General features: G+C 41.6%; 2 protein-coding genes across 2 annotated transcripts; both read right to left on the minus strand.

Moving 5' to 3' along the window:
• Window positions 1-860: 860 nt before the first annotated feature.
• Window positions 861-5,459, minus strand: LOC120549004 (extracellular calcium-sensing receptor-like). The gene is made up of 8 exons (XM_039785550.1): window positions 5,416-5,459; window positions 4,657-4,951; window positions 4,268-4,557; window positions 3,684-3,979; window positions 2,918-3,123; window positions 2,564-2,785; window positions 1,988-2,111; window positions 861-1,905 (listed from the first exon to the last, which is right to left on the minus strand). Exons 1-8 carry the CDS (start codon window positions 5,442-5,444, stop codon window positions 1,001-1,003), a joined length of 2,367 nt encoding a protein of 788 aa, XP_039641484.1. The 5' UTR covers window positions 5,445-5,459; the 3' UTR covers window positions 861-1,000.
• Window positions 5,460-6,405: 946 nt separating this feature from the next.
• LOC120551668 (extracellular calcium-sensing receptor-like) lies at window positions 6,406-18,171 on the minus strand. Its single transcript, XM_039789162.1, has 8 exons — window positions 18,128-18,171; window positions 17,316-17,610; window positions 16,931-17,220; window positions 16,383-16,678; window positions 15,249-15,454; window positions 14,901-15,122; window positions 7,403-7,526; window positions 6,406-7,310 (listed from the first exon to the last, which is right to left on the minus strand). The coding sequence occupies exons 1-8, from the start codon at window positions 18,154-18,156 to the stop codon at window positions 6,406-6,408; spliced, it is 2,367 nt and encodes a 788-aa protein (XP_039645096.1). The 5' UTR covers window positions 18,157-18,171.
• Window positions 18,172-19,474: the final 1,303 nt, after the last annotated feature.

Here is a 19,474-nt window from a genome sequence, read left to right on the forward strand (position 1 = left end):
ACCCTGGAGCTTACATTTCACAGATGAAGTCTGAGTGCTGACCCCAGCTCCAGTCCTATCCTCTGTAAGCCAAGCCCTTTGTTTAACATCATCCTCAGAACCATTCAAGGCAAGAGCTGAGTTCAGCTCACACAAACCCAGAGACAGGATCAGACCAATACAGAGAGCAGAGATCTCCATCCCTCAACTATCTGGATGTGGACATACTGCATGTGTTTTATAGATGTTCAGACAAAGCTTCCCTCCTTCTACTGTATGTCAGTTTACCGTACATCAGAGAGAGGATGGCCTTCTCCAGTGGTGTTTGGTTAAGTCATGTCTAAGTCTTTTCTATAGGCTGCGTGTACATTATAATCTGCATTTAAGCTACAGTGGGTGGAATACAAAAAAAAGGCAGATTTTGACAACTCTTCCTGCAGCACTCCCTCTCCCCTCTCTGTTGCACGGACAATGCATCTGCAGAACAACCAATATGAATGCTCTGTCTTTCTAATATGACCTGTGATTGACCAAAGTTTCCCCTCATGGCTAGATTTTCTAAAAGCAAAAAAAAAAAAAAAAATTTTTCTAATTTTTACCTCCCCTTAAACCTTTTTTTTTTTTGCCTAAAAAAAAAGCAAAAAAATTTTCCAAATTTTTTTTATAAAAAAAAAAATTTTTTTTTTTTTTGTGGGGGTTTATAGTTACACCTAACAAATGCACACCTGTAATGGGTTGTGTAGTTTGACCCCATATTAAATAATGTGAATATGGGAATTTTATTGAAATAGAAATCATTTTATGAAAGAAAAAGAACCATGCATTTATCTTGTGAATTTTTACTTTATTTATTTACTGAATTTTATATTTTCAGCCCATGATGAAATAATATTTATAAATAAGTCAATAACATTATAAAGATATTCACACAAAAAAACAAGATAAAGACTGTGTTGGATGTGCTCAGTATAAGCTATATACTGTATGTTGCCATTTTAGCTATTCCCAAACCTCAGATGTCTTAGGATTGGTTTTTGTTCATTAAATGTTTCTTGGTGTTTTTCTCTGGCTTAAACAATATGATGAAACACTTTGGAGCAAATATACACAGTATTAGTCCAAAACTGGAGGCCAGAATGGCAAATATCTCCACAGCAACAGTAAATTTCCCAGGAGAGCTGAGATATGCTGGGATAAAGGTGATCCAGACTGCACAGAATATCAGCATGCTGAAGGTGATGAGCTTGGCTTCATTAAAATTATCAGGTAATTTCCGAGCTAGGACAGCTAACACAAAGCAAAAGACAGCCAGTAGGCCTATGTACCCGAGCACAGCCCAGAACCCAATAGCTGAGCCTAATGCACACTCCAGGATGATTCTCTTTTTGTATATGGTTAGGTTTTTCATTGGAAAAGGGGGACTAAGAACCAACCAAATAGTACATATTAAAACTTGAATAAATGTGAAAGACACTACAGTCATTCTTTGCTGTGGAGGACCAAACCATTTCATGACATTACTACTTGGGAGTGTAGCTCTAAAGGCCATTAACACTACTATTGTTTTTCCAAGAACGCAAGACATACAGAGGACGAAGGTGATCCCAAACGCTGTGTGGCGCAGCATGCAGGACCACTCAGAGGGTGCTCCAATGAAAGTTAATGAACATAAGAAACACAGAGTCAGGGAGAAGAGCAGCAGGAAGCTCAGCTCAGAGTTGTTGGCCCTGACAATCGGTGATGTCCTGTTACGATAGAACACAGCCGCTGTTATAATGGCCAGACAGGCGCCACCAACTGAGAATGCAGCCAAGATGATTCCTAGGACCTCGTTGTAGGAAAGAAACTCTACAGGCTTGGGGAGACAAGTGTCTCTCTCTACATTAGGCCAGAACTCCTTGGCGCAAGGAAAACAATCAGGGGCATCTGAAAAAATAAAACAAAAAAATGTAGCCTATATTTGATTTTGTACAGTACATCGGCTATGGATTAGGAGAAAAACAAATACCTGTAGCATTGCTAATCTCTCCCTCGGGACACGGTATGCAATCGTAACAGCAGATGGGTTTTCCTTTCTGCAGCACTTTACGAGTTCCTGGAGAACAGCTGTTAGTGCACACTGACACAGGAACCTGGCATGTACAGTAGAGAGAAACAAACTCATACATGTTCATGTGTGCTCTTAAACTCTAAGGATTAAAGGATAGGTTCACATTTTTTCCAAGTCTGTCTTAAATCATTACACATATGTCAATATGTGTAATGAAAAAGTGTATTGGTCATTGTAACCAAACTGTAACCCCTTCTAAAGCCATGGCAATGTAATTACTGGGGGAAAAAATCTAACTGAAGCTCATATAAGGCTTCAGCAGTCTGAAGTGGACAAATCAAGTGAATATGTTCCAAAGTTACAATCTTTTCGATACGCTGTTTTTAAAGAAAATATAAAAGGGGACTCTCAAAATACTGTAACTTTGGAATTTCTTTACAGCCAATATGGACTTTACAAACATGGACTAAAAGCACCTATCGTTCAAGATCGCCAAATTTTTGTATGTAAAATTATTGCTTTTGTGCTCTTTACTTGTGTGCCACCATTAACCCAGGTGAGGTTCCTGTTGATACGGAACTTCTGGCCCACCGGCAGTGATGCATCGTAGTGTCCTACTGTTACCATCTCAATACTGCCACTTTCTTTTTTTTGCCAGTTAACCAGCTCATATCTTGCCACAGGATCCCCGTTGGCATCAAATGACACATCATAACCATTTTGGGAAAAATGTACTTTCTTCAGCTGAGTAAGAACCTGTCAAGATGAGATAAAGGAAAACAGTGAGGGAGAGCAATTAAATAATGTTAAATAAAATGAATACCTCATTTCTGAGAAGGTACATTACGGCAAAAAAAGGGTTTAGGTTTTTCCTTATATTCAACTGACCTCATTCGACTCTGTCATAGTGAATTTGTCACACTGAGTTGTAGAATTTGTTTTCTGACACACTGCTTTGTGAATGGCATGAGCTATTGCATAAACAGCCTTGTATACCATGTTAGTTATCCGGAGCTGAGATGTGTCAGTGTACGGGCTATGGAGCGTCTTTATGTCTTCAGTTCCATCACACACTCTCTCATCCGTAGCTGCACCTAAAACACACAGGAACAGCATTATCATTCTTTCTTGTGTTCATTATTATTATTATTATTATTATTATTATTATTATTATTGTTGTTATTATTATTATTATTATTATTATTTAATATTTGATTTTCTTAACCTGCCAAACATGGCTTTCAGAAACTAATATCTATATTGTTGTAATTTATGTATTAAAATGCTAATTTCACATTTCAAAGCATTGTTTTGCAGACATTTCTTTTTCTATTTATTTATTTATTTATTTTTATAGTTGCTGTTTCAGTTTGTAAGGCCTATTTGTTTTAAGTATGTATACTAGCTCGCATTAACACAAATCAGCCATAAGACAATTGGTCACAATAGTAAAAGGCATACACTATCTACCCCTTTTCCTTTGATGAACTACCTCTGTTTTAATGTGTTAAACTACATTATTCGAAATAATTCTCAGTATACAGTAACAGCCTAATTAGATCTATAAACTTTAACTGATACACATTATTAAATACAATTTTTAATCTTTATTGAGCTCGGTGGCCTGGAGACTGTCTATACACATCTTTCTCACTTTTTCCCAACCTGCAGTTGAATGCATCCTCCCAGAACTCAGTAAGCACTGGAGAGGCAGCCACTTTAGAGGGAGAGAGATCCAGTAAGAAGTCTCTCAAACCTGGGATGACAGATCGCTCAATGGCAAATCCGATGGCTCCAGCACAGAAGCTGAACCTCAGCATGTCTGTGTTTGTTACCCAGGCTTCACTGCCTATCCACTGGCGACGTGGGGAAGGCTCAAGCGACAGCTCCTCCAGCAGAAGCCTCAGGTCTCCAGAGGCTGCAAATGCCACAACAACCATAGCTGTCGACCTGGAGAGAAATTAAAGTGCATTGCATTAGGCCTATATCAGTAAAAATATTAAATTAGCATTTTTAAATATGTATCAAGGTAGTTCATACAAACATTAGATATACTTCAGTATTTGGTCTCACTGATAACAATATCAGTAATACATTTGAGAATGTAACGTTATGAAAAAAAAATACATTTCCTGAATTTTCACTAATATAATAAAACAATCTTCCATCTTATATTTGCCTAAACAATATTGTGCTTTTGTGTGCAGAAGGTCAGTGTCAACAAAGGGAACATCAAACCTGCGGATAACGTCAGCTACTCTCTGGATCCTGCTACGTGGTTGGGTCCGATAGAAAGATTCAGAGTATTCCACACAGATCCCCTCTTTGCGTGCTGCGTCCAGGAAAGACGCCATACCATTATTGCCATAATCCGAATCTGACCGGACAGCACCTATCCAAGTCCAGCCAAAGTGTTTTACCAGCTTGGCCAGCGCGTCCGCCTGGAACTGATCACTAGGGACGGTTCTGAAGAAACTCGGGTACTGCTGCTTATCGGACAGACATGCACAAGTGGCAAAGTGGCTCACCTAAAGGAAAACAAAAGTGTAATTATTTACCGGGACAGGCAAATAAAATCAGTACTGGTCTAAATTACAAAAGGTTTCCCAGAAATCCAAAATATTTACTTGAGGGATGTTAAAGGGCCCGATGATGCGCGAGATGCTGATGGATGGCGTGGACCCAGTCTCACCAATGACAGCCATCACTATACCTGATTGTGAGCAATTGTCACCGGTGTAAATGACCGGGTCCAGGCCATTTGAAAGCTGGAATGCCACATGCACCGCCACGGGCACCGAGGCGCACGAGTCGTAGATCTGATAACCGAGTTTGATTCCCGGCAGCAGCTCCGTGCTGTTGTTTATCTCCTCGATGGCGAAGATCATTGCACGTGAGAAGTGCAGTTCACGGGTGTTAATGCTGAACATAGACACTCATGTTACTGTTTGAATTTTAGCCTACAATTCACAATTTTTACAAACATACATAATATGGGTGAGTTGAAATTCTAAAACACAGGATTAGATATCAGTCCAACATTCAAAACACACAGTCAACTAAATCTAAAGTATTACTTTTTTTTCAGTAAATATGTACAAATCCGTTGTTAAACACATATTGTCAGTTAAGAAATACAAAAAAATATTTCTTCTTCATATATATTATTCTCTACTATTTTCTAAATAGAATACCTGGAATTTACACAACACCAATAAAGATATATATTCTATGGCCAAATACTGAATTGGCATTTAATGAACTTTTTAAAGTTTTAAATACCACACAAAACCTTTCCAACACGATTGTAAGCACATCATATCAAAACATATCTTACGCCACACAGTCTAACATCCTCTTATCCCCCACTTCTCCCTCTTACTAACCTTCCTGTGCATCTTAGTGGCTCAGGCATGGTGGTGTAGTTATGCTTCACTGTTTGCATATAGTAGTGTATGGAGAAAACACCCCCAATAACGTAGTCACCATCCATTGAGAACACAGGGAGACGAGTGGCACTCTGGAGCTTACAACTCACAGTCTGAGTGCTGACCCCAGCTCCAGTCCTATCCTCTGTAAGCCCAGCCCTTTGTTTAACCCCATCCTCAGAACCATTCAAGGCAAGAGCTGAGCTCAATTCACACAAACCCAGAGACAGGATCAGACCAATACAGAGAGCAGAGATCTCCATCCCTCAACTATCTGGATGTGGGCATGCTGCATGTATTTTATAGATGTTCAGACAAAGCTTCCCTCCTTCTACTGTACGTCAGTTTACTGTACATCAGAGAAAGGATGGCCTTCTCCAGTGGTATGTCGTGAACTCATGTCTAAGTCTTTTCTGTAGGCTGCATGTACATGATAATCTGCATTTAAGCTACAGTGGGTGGAATACAAAAAACAACGGCAGAATTTGAAACCTCTTCCTGCAGCACTCCCTCTCCCCTCTCTGTTGCACGGACAATGCATCTGCAGAACAGCCAATATGAAGTTTCTGTCTCTCTAACATGACCTGTGATTGACCTAAGTCTCCCCTCATGGCTAGATTTTCTAAAGCCTTTAAACAGAGCCAGGATATCTTCCTACTTTTTGTGTGGTTTGACCCCATATTAAATAATGTGTATATGGACATGTTATTGAAATATAAATTATTTTATGAAAGCGAAAGAACCACACATTTGTCTTGTGAATTGTTACTTTATTTATTCACTTAATTTTATATTTTCAGGCCATCATGAAAGAATATTTGTAAAATAAGTCAATAACATTAAAAGGACATTCACACAAAAATCCAAGATAAAGACTGTGTTGGATGTGCTCAGCATAAGCTCTATACTGTATGTTGCAATCTTAACTATTCCCAAACCTCAGATGTCTTAGGATTTATTTTTGTTCATTAAATGTTTCTTGGTGTTCTTCTCTGGCTTAAACAATATGATGAAACACTTTGGAGCAAATATACACAGTATTAGTCCAAAACTGGAGGCCAGAATGGCAAATATCTCCACAGCCACAGTAAATTTCCCAGGAGAGCTGAGATATGCAGGAATAAAGGTGATCCAGACTGCACAGAATATCAGCATGCTGAAGGTGATGAGCTTGGCTTCATTAAAATTATCAGGTAATTTCCGAGCTAGAACAGCTAACACAAAGCAGAAGACAGCCAGTAGGCCTATGTACCCGAGCACAGCCCAGAACCCAATAGCTGAGCCTAATGCACACTCCAGGATGATTCTCTTTTTGTATATGGTTAGGTTTTTCATTGGAAAAGGGGGACTAAGAACCAACCAAATAGTACATATTAAAACTTGAATAAATGTGAAAGACACTACAGTCATTCTCTGCTGTGGAGGACCAAACCATTTCATCACATTACTACCTGGGAGTGTAGCTTTAAAGGCCATTAACACTACTATTGTTTTTCCAAGAACACAAGACATACAGAGAACAAAGGTGATCCCAAACGCCGTGTGGCGCAGCATGCAGGACCACTCAGAGGGTGCTCCAATGAAAGTTAATGAACATAAGAAACATAGAGTCAGGGAGAAGAGCAGCAGGAAGCTCAGCTCAGAGTTGTTGGCCCTGACAATCGGGGATGTCCTGTGACGATAGAACACAGCCGCTGTTATAATGGCCAGACAGGCGCCACCAACTGAGAATGTAGCCAGGATGATTCCTAGGACCTCGTTGTAGGAAAGAAACTCTACAGGCTTGGGGAGACAAGTGTCTCTCTCTGCATTAGGCCAGAATTCCTTGGGGCAAGGAAAACAATCAGGGGAATCTGAAAAAATGAAACAAAAAGGGCTTTTCCCAGTTGTAATGTATATTTGATGTTGTACAGTACATTGGCTATGTATGAGGAAAAGAATATACCTGTAGCATTGCTAATCTCTCCCTCAGGACACAGTAAACAATCATAACAGCAGATGGGTTTTCCTTTCTGCAGCACTTTACGAGTTCCTGGAGGACAGCTGTCAGTGCACACTGACACAGGAACCTGGCACATAAAGAAAAACAAACTCACACATATTCAGGTGCACTCCGAAACTTTTTCAATCCTGTCTTAAAGGGGTGATAGAATGATTATATAGGGTATTTCACACCGTTCCTTAAGATCTGCTAATAGGGTATGTAACATTTGTTGGGCGGAAAATGTGCCGGTTGATATTTTATGGGTCCTTGTATGCATCCCTGTGTTTTGGCCCTATTTGGAATGACAGCTTTTCTTCCAAATATGGTATGCTCATGAATATTTAGATGAGCTGCGCGCTGATTGGTTGAGCAAACCCCACACACACACACACACGGAGCTACACGCACACACGGCTACACAAAGAAACATAGCTACACACACACACACACACACACACACACACACACACACACACAGAGCTACACACACAGACTGTGAAATGCCCAGACATGCCTGGGCGCAGCCGTGGCTGCAGCGCGCCTAAAACAGTGAATCCCTGCAAGCACGTTCTCTGCGCCTCTGCGTTAGATCCAAACTCCCGCTCCATTGTCCGATATACTCGTTCTAAACACTTTTCTCTGGGCCAGTATTCCATTGTACAGCCTGGAACACTGCATTTACGATGTGGTTCATTTCCAATATCCTTGAAAAACTTCAAATCTGTCTTTCTTCTTTCTAAAGTACACAGTGCAGCTCGTGTGGGAGATCCTGACAGAGCTCCAGCTCAGCGGGTCTGTGAAGGGGGAGAGGCTGACCGGGAAGGCATCAAACCCGGCCAGCAGCCGCCTGCTGTCACAGCAGATTGTGGAGCTCTTGAAGTCCGACACTGTCTTACCAAATTTGCAATTAGCCATAAGTTTTCGTAAAACAGCCCATGTTTGAGCTCTACATAGTTGATTTCTCGCATTAAAAGTCTCAGAAGTGAATTTAGTGATGTAATATCAGAGATCTGCGTGACCTAGATTCAGAAGACTAAGCTGACCTCAGGTCAGTGGTGTAGCCTATGCAAATGTTGGGGCGTGACAAAGACTAGGAGTTGAGGAGTTGACGTCAACTTTTAGCTTTGTTGAGATTTGCCTGTTTTCAGCAGCAGTTTCAAATTGTGAGATTTGCAGAGGAAAGAGGTGTCAATGGGATTTTGAGGTTCTATGCATGTCCTATTTACCCACCAAATTGTCGTTTTTCAACTATGACGAGGTAAAATCGGTTTTGCATTCCATCACCCCTTTAAAACAATAGACAAGTTATACAAATCAAGTGGTTGTCTTTCAAAGTTACAGTCTAACATCTAACAAGATGCTGAAGGGCTCTTCGGTGATTTGGTGAGCTCTGTTTAGTTTTTTTTTGTAAACTCAGTTTTCTGCTGCGATACCCGAGAGCACATTTTAAAAATTGAGTTCTCAAATTACTCTACCCACTTTTCTTGCATCTTCCATGGATTTATTAGACATTCTCATCAAATGTGTGCTCACTGTGGCTCATGCAGTGCAATGTCTGAGGAGAAGAGGTAGACGTGCTGGCGTGTTTGTTTGGCTCTGCAGGCAGAAATTTCGCACTCCACTACCTACCTATTAGCAGTGGCTGGTGTAATGATGTAACAGTGGTTCTACAGCACTGTTCTCCTGTTCTATTTCGTATAGGCTTCGCCCTCCAAGAGCTGTTGCTATTGGGTTTATCCCTTGCGCATGCGCAATAGAGAAGATTTCTTTTGCGCCCTTGTGCCCTGCCTTACATCCGCAGTCATGGTATATTACAGCTGCTAGACCAGAGATCTGCTCCAACTTTTTCTTAAGCGACAAATTGTATGAAGAATTCGAAGTACAGCGGTGTCCGCCTGTGTACCAGCTGATGGACTGACTACATCCTGCTGTCAGTTCTCTACCCAAGCTGTAAGCCAGGCTGGCACTACCTGCAGACAGCTTGCCAGTTCTGCACCTGCCTACCGACGGAGGAACTGAAGCGGCAGGCTGACTCCGTCTTGGCCCTTGGGGTTGAAGGTGACGGCGATGACAGCCAGTCGGACCGACAGGATACCACCACTGGCGACACCAAGACATCCCAGAAGGGGATCTCTTCGGCTCTTCCTCCTTCCCGTTGGGAGAACTGTAGCTACAAACAGAAGTGTATTACGGAGCCCCGCCACTGCGGCTCTCTCTGTCCCTAGAGCGGAAGCCCGTAGCAGCGAATTTCTCCTCTGCATCACGGCCCGCAGCCAAGCTTTTTTTTTTTTGTGGATGCTGAGTAGGCATTCTCCCAACGGAGGAGACTGAGGGCACCAGTGTCCCGCTATGCACCGTTTACCAGGTACCATGGCGACATTGAAAAAGAATGGCACAGGGACGCAATGTTGCAGCTGGACGGTGCGATCTCCCACCCCCCAGTAATAAGCCAACGGCTGTTGCCCTGGCCTCTGAACGGGAGCACTTGGAGAGGTTAGGGTGTCTCGTTGCGCTGCTTAGGCAACAGCTCCACTCTGTGGTTAAACTGGGTATGTTTATCTGTAAACAGAACAGTCGGATTAAGTCAGACTGACTAGCAGCTTTATTCGTTCAGCGTGTTACGCTGGACAGAGGTGCGCTTTCCAGCGCTGGTGTTTGGAGAAAGGCTCAGACCCCACGTCGTGTCCTCTGTCTCTCGTGTTAACCTACCCTCAGACATTACTGGATAATGATTTGGCTCCATCTAGTTAAAGTGTATGTTGCAGCCATTTCATCCTGCCACAAAGGCTATGGACAGAGATGGGTTTTTATGCATCCTTTGGTGAAGTGTTTGTTGAAGGGGGTCAGACGACAGAAACCTGTTGTTCGTCACCTAGCACCGCAATGGTATTTAATCTCAGTGCTCTGGGCTCGGGGGTTCCCATTTTGAGCCTCTGGCACAAATCTCCCTTAGAATGTTGTCCCTGACAACAGCGCTGCTCCTAGCCTTGACGTCGGCTAAGAGGGTGAGTGACTTCTGTGCTCAGTCGATCTTACCATCCTGCCTTTCTATTATAGAGAGGACTGGAACGTGGCTAATTTACAGCCAAATCTATCATTCATGCCAAAAGTCATAAATACTTTTCCAGTGATATCTCAGTATGTTTTACGCACGGCAAACATTAGACGGACACAGCAGCTGTTCGTTCACTACAGAGAACACTCACAAGGCGCTGCTCTTTAGAAACAGCGGCTGTCTCACCGGCTGTGTGAGGCTATCACCCAAGACAAGTGCAGAGGGAGTGTTATCAGCATCCACGGCCTCCCTCAGAGGCATGACAGTGTCTGATATCTGCGCAGCTCCAGTCGTGGGCATCTCCATGCCCTTTCATCCACTTTTATTGCGTGATGTGTCTGAGTCCTCTATAATTCACTCGGTCTTATCCGCACTTAACGGCAGATGATGCGCTGTTTGATCTGGTATACCATCGTCTCCATCCTCCTGCACCACTGTGCTCGTGAGTAATGTGCTTTGCAATAATTAATGATGATATTAATCTGTAATCATGGAGCACCTTCAGAATTCATGCGGCAGGGCCTCACGACATTAAACAGGCCAGTCATGGAGACCAGGTTTTTAACAAAACAATGTAAATTTTGATACATAAAAACTTTTACAGTGTGAGTATAGGAATATGAGCTAGTTTATGCTATCTGCTTCTGGACCTTGGTGTCATAGGTGGTATTGACTACATCAGCTTCACCCATGAAGTGAAAGCATGGATGGCTATGAATTTTTTGTATTTAAATGAGAGCAAAACTGAGTTTGTGTTATTTGCTCCTAGTGACTCAGCTGCTGCGGTTCGTGTTGATGTGGGTTGTCTAATCCGACACATTTGCCCTGTGGTTACAAACCTGGGCGTCAAGTTGGACGGTCGTTTAAAACTTGATGCGCAGATTGGTGCAGTGGTGAAGACCGGCTTCTTCCAGCTGAGGCAACTAGCCAAAGTAAACCGGTTCTATCTCGACATGATTTAGAAATTTTAATCCATGCTTTTATCACCACTCATTTAGATTATTGCAATGCACTTTACACTGGTATTAGCAAATCAAATATGGCACGATTACAGCTAGTCAAAAAAAACAAAATCTGCTCTTTTTACTGTGGTGCTTTAACTAGAAAATTTGACCATATTACACCCATCCTCCAATCACTCCACTGGCTCCCTGTGCACTTAGGCACTGATTTTAAAATTCTGTTATTTGTTTTTAAATGTCTGCATGGCCTGGCCCTCCAGTACCTGTCTAATCTGCTCGTGCCCTACACACCCTCTTGTTTGCTCCGGTCGGCTGACCAGACACTACTGGTCGTCCCCAAGACTAAACGTAAATCCAGAGGTGACCGTGCGTTTGCCGTGGCAGCTCCGAGACTCTGGAATGAGCTGCCTTTGCACATCAGACTGACTGAGTCTCTTGCTGCTTTTAAATCTCGTCTTAAAACTCATTTATTTTCTTTGGCTTTTAACTCAGTTTGAGGGTTGACTTTGAGTTTTGTATTGCTGTATTTATTTTTATTGTTTTATTATTTTTGTGTTGTGCCTCTGTTGTATGTTATTGTTTATTCATAGTCTGTGTTCAGCACTTTGGTCAACAGTGTTGTTTTTAAGGTGCTTTATAAATAAAGGTGGATTGGATTGGATAACCCAATAGCAACAGCTCTTAGCGGGCAAAGCCTATACGAAATAGAACGATAGTTATGTATTCTGGAAACCTTCTTTATCAACTACAAACTTTTCTACTCCCCACATGAATTTGCTTCATTCATTCTGGCTGGTGTTTACATCCCACCGCAGGACAACGTGCAGTAAGCAACCCCATAGGTGTCGGGGCCTTGTCATTACCCACCACAGAGTCCCCCCCACTACAGAACCCTCTCTATTCAGGAAAGAAAAGTCAACAGATGGTTTAACCCTTGTGTTGTCCTCTGGTCGAATTTGACCCGTTTTCAAAGTTTTTTTTATATCAGGCTTTCTTTCAACCAAATTGCCTAAAAAATAACATGGATGCATGGATGTATGCTGTATTGAACCCATCCTCTGATCTTAACTATTAGTCAAAATAACACATAATTTCAGCTTTTTTTTAAATGAAAAATGTGTTATAATGTCATATAAATTAGGTTTATTAAACAGGAATATAAAAAGCGTTGAAATAAGTGATAAAAACGTTTAAAAACAGCGAAAGAAATGACATAAACGTCGGAAACAGCATAAAAAATTCAACTTTGACTCAGAAGGACAATATCATTGCAAAAAATCATGATATGCGGGAAGACAACACAAGGGTTAAAAAAACAAAACCCCCGCAAAGTAGCTGGACCTCAAACACCTCACTGGAGACATGTCATGTACCAGCCTGCTTCAAGTCTTCCACCATCATTCCTGTCCGCAAGAAAACAAAGATCACGTCACCCTGACCTCTTTGTTTGTGAAGTCTTTTGAGCGCCTTGTTGTGGCTCACCTCAAAACCCTCACCGCCAGGATCCTGTTTGTGGACATAGGCTCTGTCAACACCATCCTCCTGGCTTCACTACAGGACAAACTGACCCAGCTGCATGTGCCTGACTCTACTTGCAGGTGGATCACAGACTTCTTGTCTGACAGGAAGCAGTGTGTGAAGCTGGGGAAACACGTCTGTGACTCTCTGACCATCAGCACTGGTTCCCCTCAAGGCTCCTTTCCTCTCTGCTCTTCTCCCTGTACACCAACAGCTGCACCTCCAGTCACCAGTCCATCAAGATCCTGAAGTTTGCGGATGACACTACACTTATTGGACTCAACTCTGGTGGAGATGATTCCGCCTGTAGCGGGGAGATTGATCACCTGGTGACCTGGTCCAGTCAGAACAACTTGGAGCTAAATGCTCTGAAGACAGTGGAGATGATTGTGAACTTTAGGATGCTAAAGAAGTTCAACCTGTCAAAGACAATGATGGTGCACTTCTACACTGCCATCATCAAGTCCATCCTCACCTGCTCCATCAGCATCTGGTACGCTGCTGCTACTGCTAAGGACAAGGGCAGACTGCAGCGCAACATCCGTTCTGCTGACAAGGTGATTGTCTGCAATCTGCCGTCTCTCTAGGATCTGTACGCCTCCAGGATGCTAAAGCATGAAGGAAAGATTGTAGCTGATCCCTCACGCCCCGGACACCAACTGTTTGGACCCCTCCCTTCTGGCAGGAGGCTGCGGTCCATCAGGACCAAAACCTTAAGCCACAAAAACAGTTTCTTCCCCTGCGCAGTAAGCCTGACCAACAAGGCCCCGGTCCCCCACACATTGAATCTTAATCCTACATCCTGTCCACTGCACAATCCATTCTATATATCCTGAACTTTTTGCACATCCCTCTACGTTGTTGTTAATGATGATGATTGACTTAATGTCAAACAGTTAATTGTATGTATATGCTATTTGTTTGTATATTTATTGGTTGTTTATTTTATATTATTGTTTTTTTTATGTATGCACCATCAACCAAAGCAAATTCCTAGTAAGTGCTACTTACCTGGTAAATGAATTTCTGAATCTGATTCTTTGTACAAATTCCTTTTTCTTTTGTTACCATCCCTCTGCTACAGCTTATCTAGGGGATACTTTTTTGGAAAATATAAAGGAAAAAATTCATACTGAAAATACTGTAACTTTGTAATAGATCTCTTCACAGTATGGACGTGAGGAATATACAGTGACTAAAAGTTATTTCAATGTACACATAGCATACCCTTTAAAGGGTAACTACCATTTTTTTCAACCTGGAACCTATTTTCCTATGTTTGTGTGTCTAAGTGACTGATGGGAACAACAATCTATGAAATTTTTCCAGTATTAAGTCAGCAGAGGTGAAACAAGCTACAATGTCAGTTAATAGGGCAATTTGGCTCAGCTTTTGGATACCATCACAAAAGTGCTTGTTTTGCCAAGTGTCTGACAACATGGAAAGGATCCCTTCAGAGATAGACCTTTAAGACCTCTTTGAGACCTTTCTGTTTAACCAGAAACAGCTCTGAAGTCACTAGCGCTAAACCCACCAGACTCCATTTTAAAAAACAATACTTTTAACGTGTATAGAGCCAAAATATTTTCGCATGTAAATCGGTAAACTAATTTCAACCAAAACTAGAGTTGTGATGGTTGGAAAAGTGGAAAGACAATCCAAAACGGCTTTTCATAGTTTTGTTTCTGTCGACTTTGAATGAAGTGTATTTTACGATGCTAAAATTACTATTTATTTACATGGAATCTGGTGGGTTGTAATGCAGCGATCTCGTTTAATACCTCACCAATTTCAAAGATTGTTGTTCCCATCAGTCACTTAGATACAAAAACATTGGAAAATAGGATCCAGGTTGATAAAAAACGGTAGTTACCCTTTAAGATTACCATATTTTACGTTACATTATTGCTTTTGTGCTCCTTACTTGTGTCCCACCGTCCACCCAGGTGAGGTTCCTGTTGATACGAAACTTCTGGCCCACTGGCAGTGATGCATCGTATTGTCCTACTGTCACCAACGTAATGCTGCCACTTTCACTTTTTTGCCAGTTAACCAGCTCATATCTGGCCACAGGATCACCGTTGGCATCAAATGACACATCGTACCCATTTCGGGAAAAATTTACTTTCTTCAGCTGAGTAAGAACCTGTGAAGATGAAATAAAGGAAAACAGTGAGGGAGAGCAATTAAATAATGTTAAATAAAACAAATACCTCATTTCAGAAATTAAAGCAAAAAAGGGCATTGGGGTTTTAATTGATGTTCAACTGACCTCTTTGGATTCTATTCTGGTGAATTTGTCACACTGAGTTGTAGAATTTGTTTCCTGACACACTGCTTTATGAATGGCATGAGCTATTGCATAAACAGCCTTGTATACCATGTTAGTGATCCGGAGCTGAGATGTGTCAGTGTACGGGCTCTGGAGCATCTTTATGTCTTCAGTTCCATCACACACTCTCTCATCTGTGGCTGCACCTGAAACACACAGAGACAGAGAAAGGTGTTTTTTAGCCTTTAAATTAACCCGGTTTCTTTCATGTTTTTTTTTTTCTTTTTTGTTGCATTTAACCTACCAAACAGCAGCATCTGGCTCGGCACTACCAGGCTCATGGACAGCTTCATCACACAGGCCATCAGACTGCTGAACTTTACCTTTATACTTTAAAACTTCTTATTACACATACATTTACTACATGCCTGCTGACATTAAAGTGTATTCTTTTATGCAATTATGTACACTTTGTCCATCACATTTATATTTTACCATTATGTTTTTAACTTTGCAATATTTTATGTCTTAGATTCTCATTTTATGACATAATTTTTTTTTTTTAAACATATTTAATGAGCATTGTTGGAGGGAGCCTGAGATCTAGATTTTCCTTACCAATGACTACTTCTCTGTAATTGTTGTGGATATTACAATAAAGAACTTAAAATTTAAACAAATACATGATCAGAAATCACTGTCACTATAATAAGAACTTCACACTTACTGTAACTAATACATACGAGTAAGTACAAATTTAAGAAATGTATTAGCACTTTAACTTGGAGACCTGGAGAATGTCTACTGTGTGCTTGTGTTCAGGACTTCAGTGTTGACATTGTGAAATCACTGCAGCAAAGTTCATACATAATCTTCACAAAGACAGCAGAGTGCCTACATTTTTCCTGAAAGATAATCATAACAAGTGAGTTTATTCACAGAGATGAGATGCACCTTATGTCCACCTCATGTCTTTGATCAATATCAGTAATTTCCCTTTCAATCTGGGGATGGTCTTAAAGCAGCTGCTGAGTCTTTAACACAGGAGATTCCACACAGAGAATCTAAAACATAACCACAAGAATCAAACTGTGAGTGTCTCTCCTACGTTAAAAATCAGGACAACTTTCTCACTTTTTCCCAGCCTGCAGTTGAATGCATCCTCCCAGAACTCAGTAAGCACTGGAGAGGCAGCCACTTTAGAGGGAGAGAGATCCAGCAAGAAGTCTCTCAGACCTGGGATGACAGATTTCTGAATGCCAAATCCGATGGCTCCAGCACAGAAGCTGAACCTCAGCAATTCGGTGTCTGTGACCCAGGCTTCACTGCCTATCCACTGGCGAGGTGGAGATGGCTCGAGCGACAGCTCCTCCAGCAGAAGCCTCACCTCTCCAAAGGCTGCAAATGCCACAACAACCATAGCTGTCGACCTGAAGAAACATTTAAGATTTTTTAATTTATATTGAGATAGGTAACACAAACAGACATAGGATATGGTATACTTAAGTATTTGGTCTGACAGAGCATTTGTATAACAATAGCAGCGACAAAAAAAACATGATTAAAAAAAAATAATTTCCAATTTGCCACTAGGGTAATAAATAATTTTACATTTTACATTTACAGAACATTGTTGCTGTGCTTTTGTATGCAGGTCAGTGTCAACACAGGGAACATCATACCTGCGGATAACGTCTGCTACTCTCTGGATCCTGCTGCGTGGGTGGGTCCGATAGAAAGATTCAGAGTATTCCACACAGATCCCCTCTCTGTGAGCTGCGTCCAGAAAAGACGCCATACCATTATTGCCATAGTCCGAATCTGACCGGACAGCACCTATCCAAGTCCAGCCAAAGTGTTTTACCAGCTTGGCCAGCGCTTCAGCCTGGAACTGATCACTAGGGACGGTTCTGAAGAAATTCGGGTACTGCTGCTTATCGGACAGGCATGCACAAGTGGCAAGGTGGCTCACCTAAAGGGACACAACAGTGTAATTATTTAACAGAACAGGTAAAAATTCTACAAGTCTCTATTATAGAAGGTTTCCCAGAAATCAAAAATATTTACTTGAGGGATGTTAAAGGGCCCGATGATGCGTGACATGCTGATAGATGGCGAGGACCCAGTCTCACCAACGACAGCCTTCACCATACCAGATTGTGAGCAGTTGTCACCAGTATAAAACACCGGGTCCAGGCAATTTAAAAGCTGGAATGCCACATGCACCGCTACGGTCACCGAGGCGCACGAGTCGTAGATCTGATAACCGAGTTTGATTCCCGGCAGCAGCTCCGTGCTGTTGTTTATCTCCCCGATGGCGAAGATCATTGCTCGTGAGAAGCGCAGGTCACGGGTTTTAATGCTGAACATAGACACTCATGTCACTGTTTGAATATTAGCCTACAATTCACAATTTTTATAAAAATACATAATTCGGGTGAGGTAATTCTAAAACACAGGATTAGATATCAGTCCAACATTCACAATAATCTTTATGCACAGAGTCAACTTAATCTAAAGAAGGCCTATTCATTTGTTTGGTAAATCTGTACAAATCAGTTGTTAAACATACATATATTCAGTTAAGACATACAAAAAAAAAATATTTGTTTTTCATCTATATGTTTCTCTACTATTTTCTGAATATAATACTTGCTATTTACACAACACCTGAATTTCCCCTCTGGGGGTCAATAAAGGTGTATCTTATCTTACGTTATATGGCCAAAAACTGATTTGGCACTTAATTAACTTTTTTAAGTTTTTAATTCTACACAAAACCTTTCCAATACAATTGTAAGCACATTATACATATTACAACATTTCTATCCACACGCAGACTAACATTCTCTTATCCCCCACTTCTCCCTCTTACTAACCTTCCTGTGCATCTTAGTGGCTCAGGCATGGTGGTGTAGTTATGCTTCACTGTTTGCATGTAGTGGTGTATAGAGAAAACACCCCCAATAATGTAGTCACCATCCATTGAGAACACAGGGAGACGAGTGGTACCCTGGAGCTTACATTTCACAGATGAAGTCTGAGTGCTGACCCCAGCTCCAGTCCTATCCTCTGTAAGCCCAGCCCTTTGTTTAACATCATCCTCAGAACCATTCAAGGCAAGAGCTGAGTTCAGTTCACACAAACTCAGAGACAGGATCAGGCCAATACAGAGAGCAGAGATCTCCATCCCTCGACTGTCACTGGCAGTGGTTGTACTGCATGTGTTTTATAGATTGTCAGACAAAAGCTTCCCTCCTTTTGCTGTACGTCAGTTTACTGTACATCAGAGAGAGGATGGCCTTCTCCAGGGGCCTTTGATTAACTCATGTCTAAGTCTTTTCTGTGGACTGCATGTACTATATAATCTGCATTCAACCTGCAGTGGGTAAAATGCAACAATAAAAATGCCAGAATTTGAAGTAGAGACATCTTTCTGCAGCCCTCCCTCTCCCCTCTCTGTTGCATGGGCAATGCATCTGCAGAACAGACAATATGAATGCTCTGACCTTCTGAAATGACTTGTGATTGACCAAAGTTTCCCCTCATGGCTAGATTTTCTAAGCCTTAAAACAGAGGCAAGATGTCTTCCTAAATTTGTCCAACCTTTTTTCCTGTTTTATTTGATATAACAGTTAAGCCTAACAAATACAAACCTGGGGTTAAACCACACAACCCCATTTTAAAGGCGCAATATGTAATACTGACAGCTAGTGTTCAAAATAGTTACTGCAGTACAAAAAAAAATACTGGAGATAGTCGTCTCCCCCGCCCCCTCCTCCCCAGACTTGAAGTTCACGGAGGTTGCCAGGCTGAGACCGCAGCATCCATAGTCTCGCTTTGCCAGACCCTCCTCAATTTCAATTTCTTTATTTTTGAAAGGGGACAGTGAACATTAGTCAACATTGAAACAATGTAAATGTTCCCGAGTTAGCTCAAAAGTGCTAATTTTCATCAGTAGTCCCCCAGCCAGATGTAAAACAGGCAGGCCTCCAAAGCGCGCTGAAGGAGCATCCCCAACAAAGTTGCTAGACGCTTGTCTCACATAGCCAGACATTACTTCAAAGCACAGCGGTGTAGCTAATGCTAGATGCTGGCTATATTGACAGTCATAGAAGGCCGTGCTCACAAGGAGCTCTGTAACCAACTGACAGACACACTTCCTAGGCTTAGAATTATGGTAGGAACTGCTAAAAATAACACTACCTTGCCGTCCTCTCCACCCG

The sequence above is a fragment of the Perca fluviatilis genome, chromosome 2 (genome assembly GCF_010015445.1).
Source record: "Perca fluviatilis chromosome 2, GENO_Pfluv_1.0, whole genome shotgun sequence".
NCBI classification, from domain to species: Eukaryota; Metazoa; Chordata; class Actinopteri; order Perciformes; family Percidae; genus Perca; species Perca fluviatilis.

Excerpts from the sequence above, each read along its gene's own strand:
- LOC120549004 (XM_039785550.1), bottom strand. The coding sequence starts at position 5,444 with ATGCCTGAGCCACTAAGATGCACAGGAAG. Across the intron at positions 4,952-5,415 it reads CCACTAAGATGCACAGGAAG|CATTAACACCCGTGAACTGC; the intron begins GTTAGTAAGAGG and ends GTCTATGTTCAG. Across the intron at positions 3,980-4,267 it reads GTAGCTGACGTTATCCGCAG|GTCGACAGCTATGGTTGTTG; the intron begins GTTTGATGTTCC and ends ATTTCTCTCCAG.
- LOC120551668 (XM_039789162.1), bottom strand. The coding sequence starts at position 18,156 with ATGCCTGAGCCACTAAGATGCACAGGAAG. Across the intron at positions 16,679-16,930 it reads GTAGCAGACGTTATCCGCAG|GTCGACAGCTATGGTTGTTG; the intron begins GTATGATGTTCC and ends ATGTTTCTTCAG. Across the intron at positions 15,123-15,248 it reads CCAGAATAGAATCCAAAGAG|GTTCTTACTCAGCTGAAGAA; the intron begins GTCAGTTGAACA and ends TCATCTTCACAG.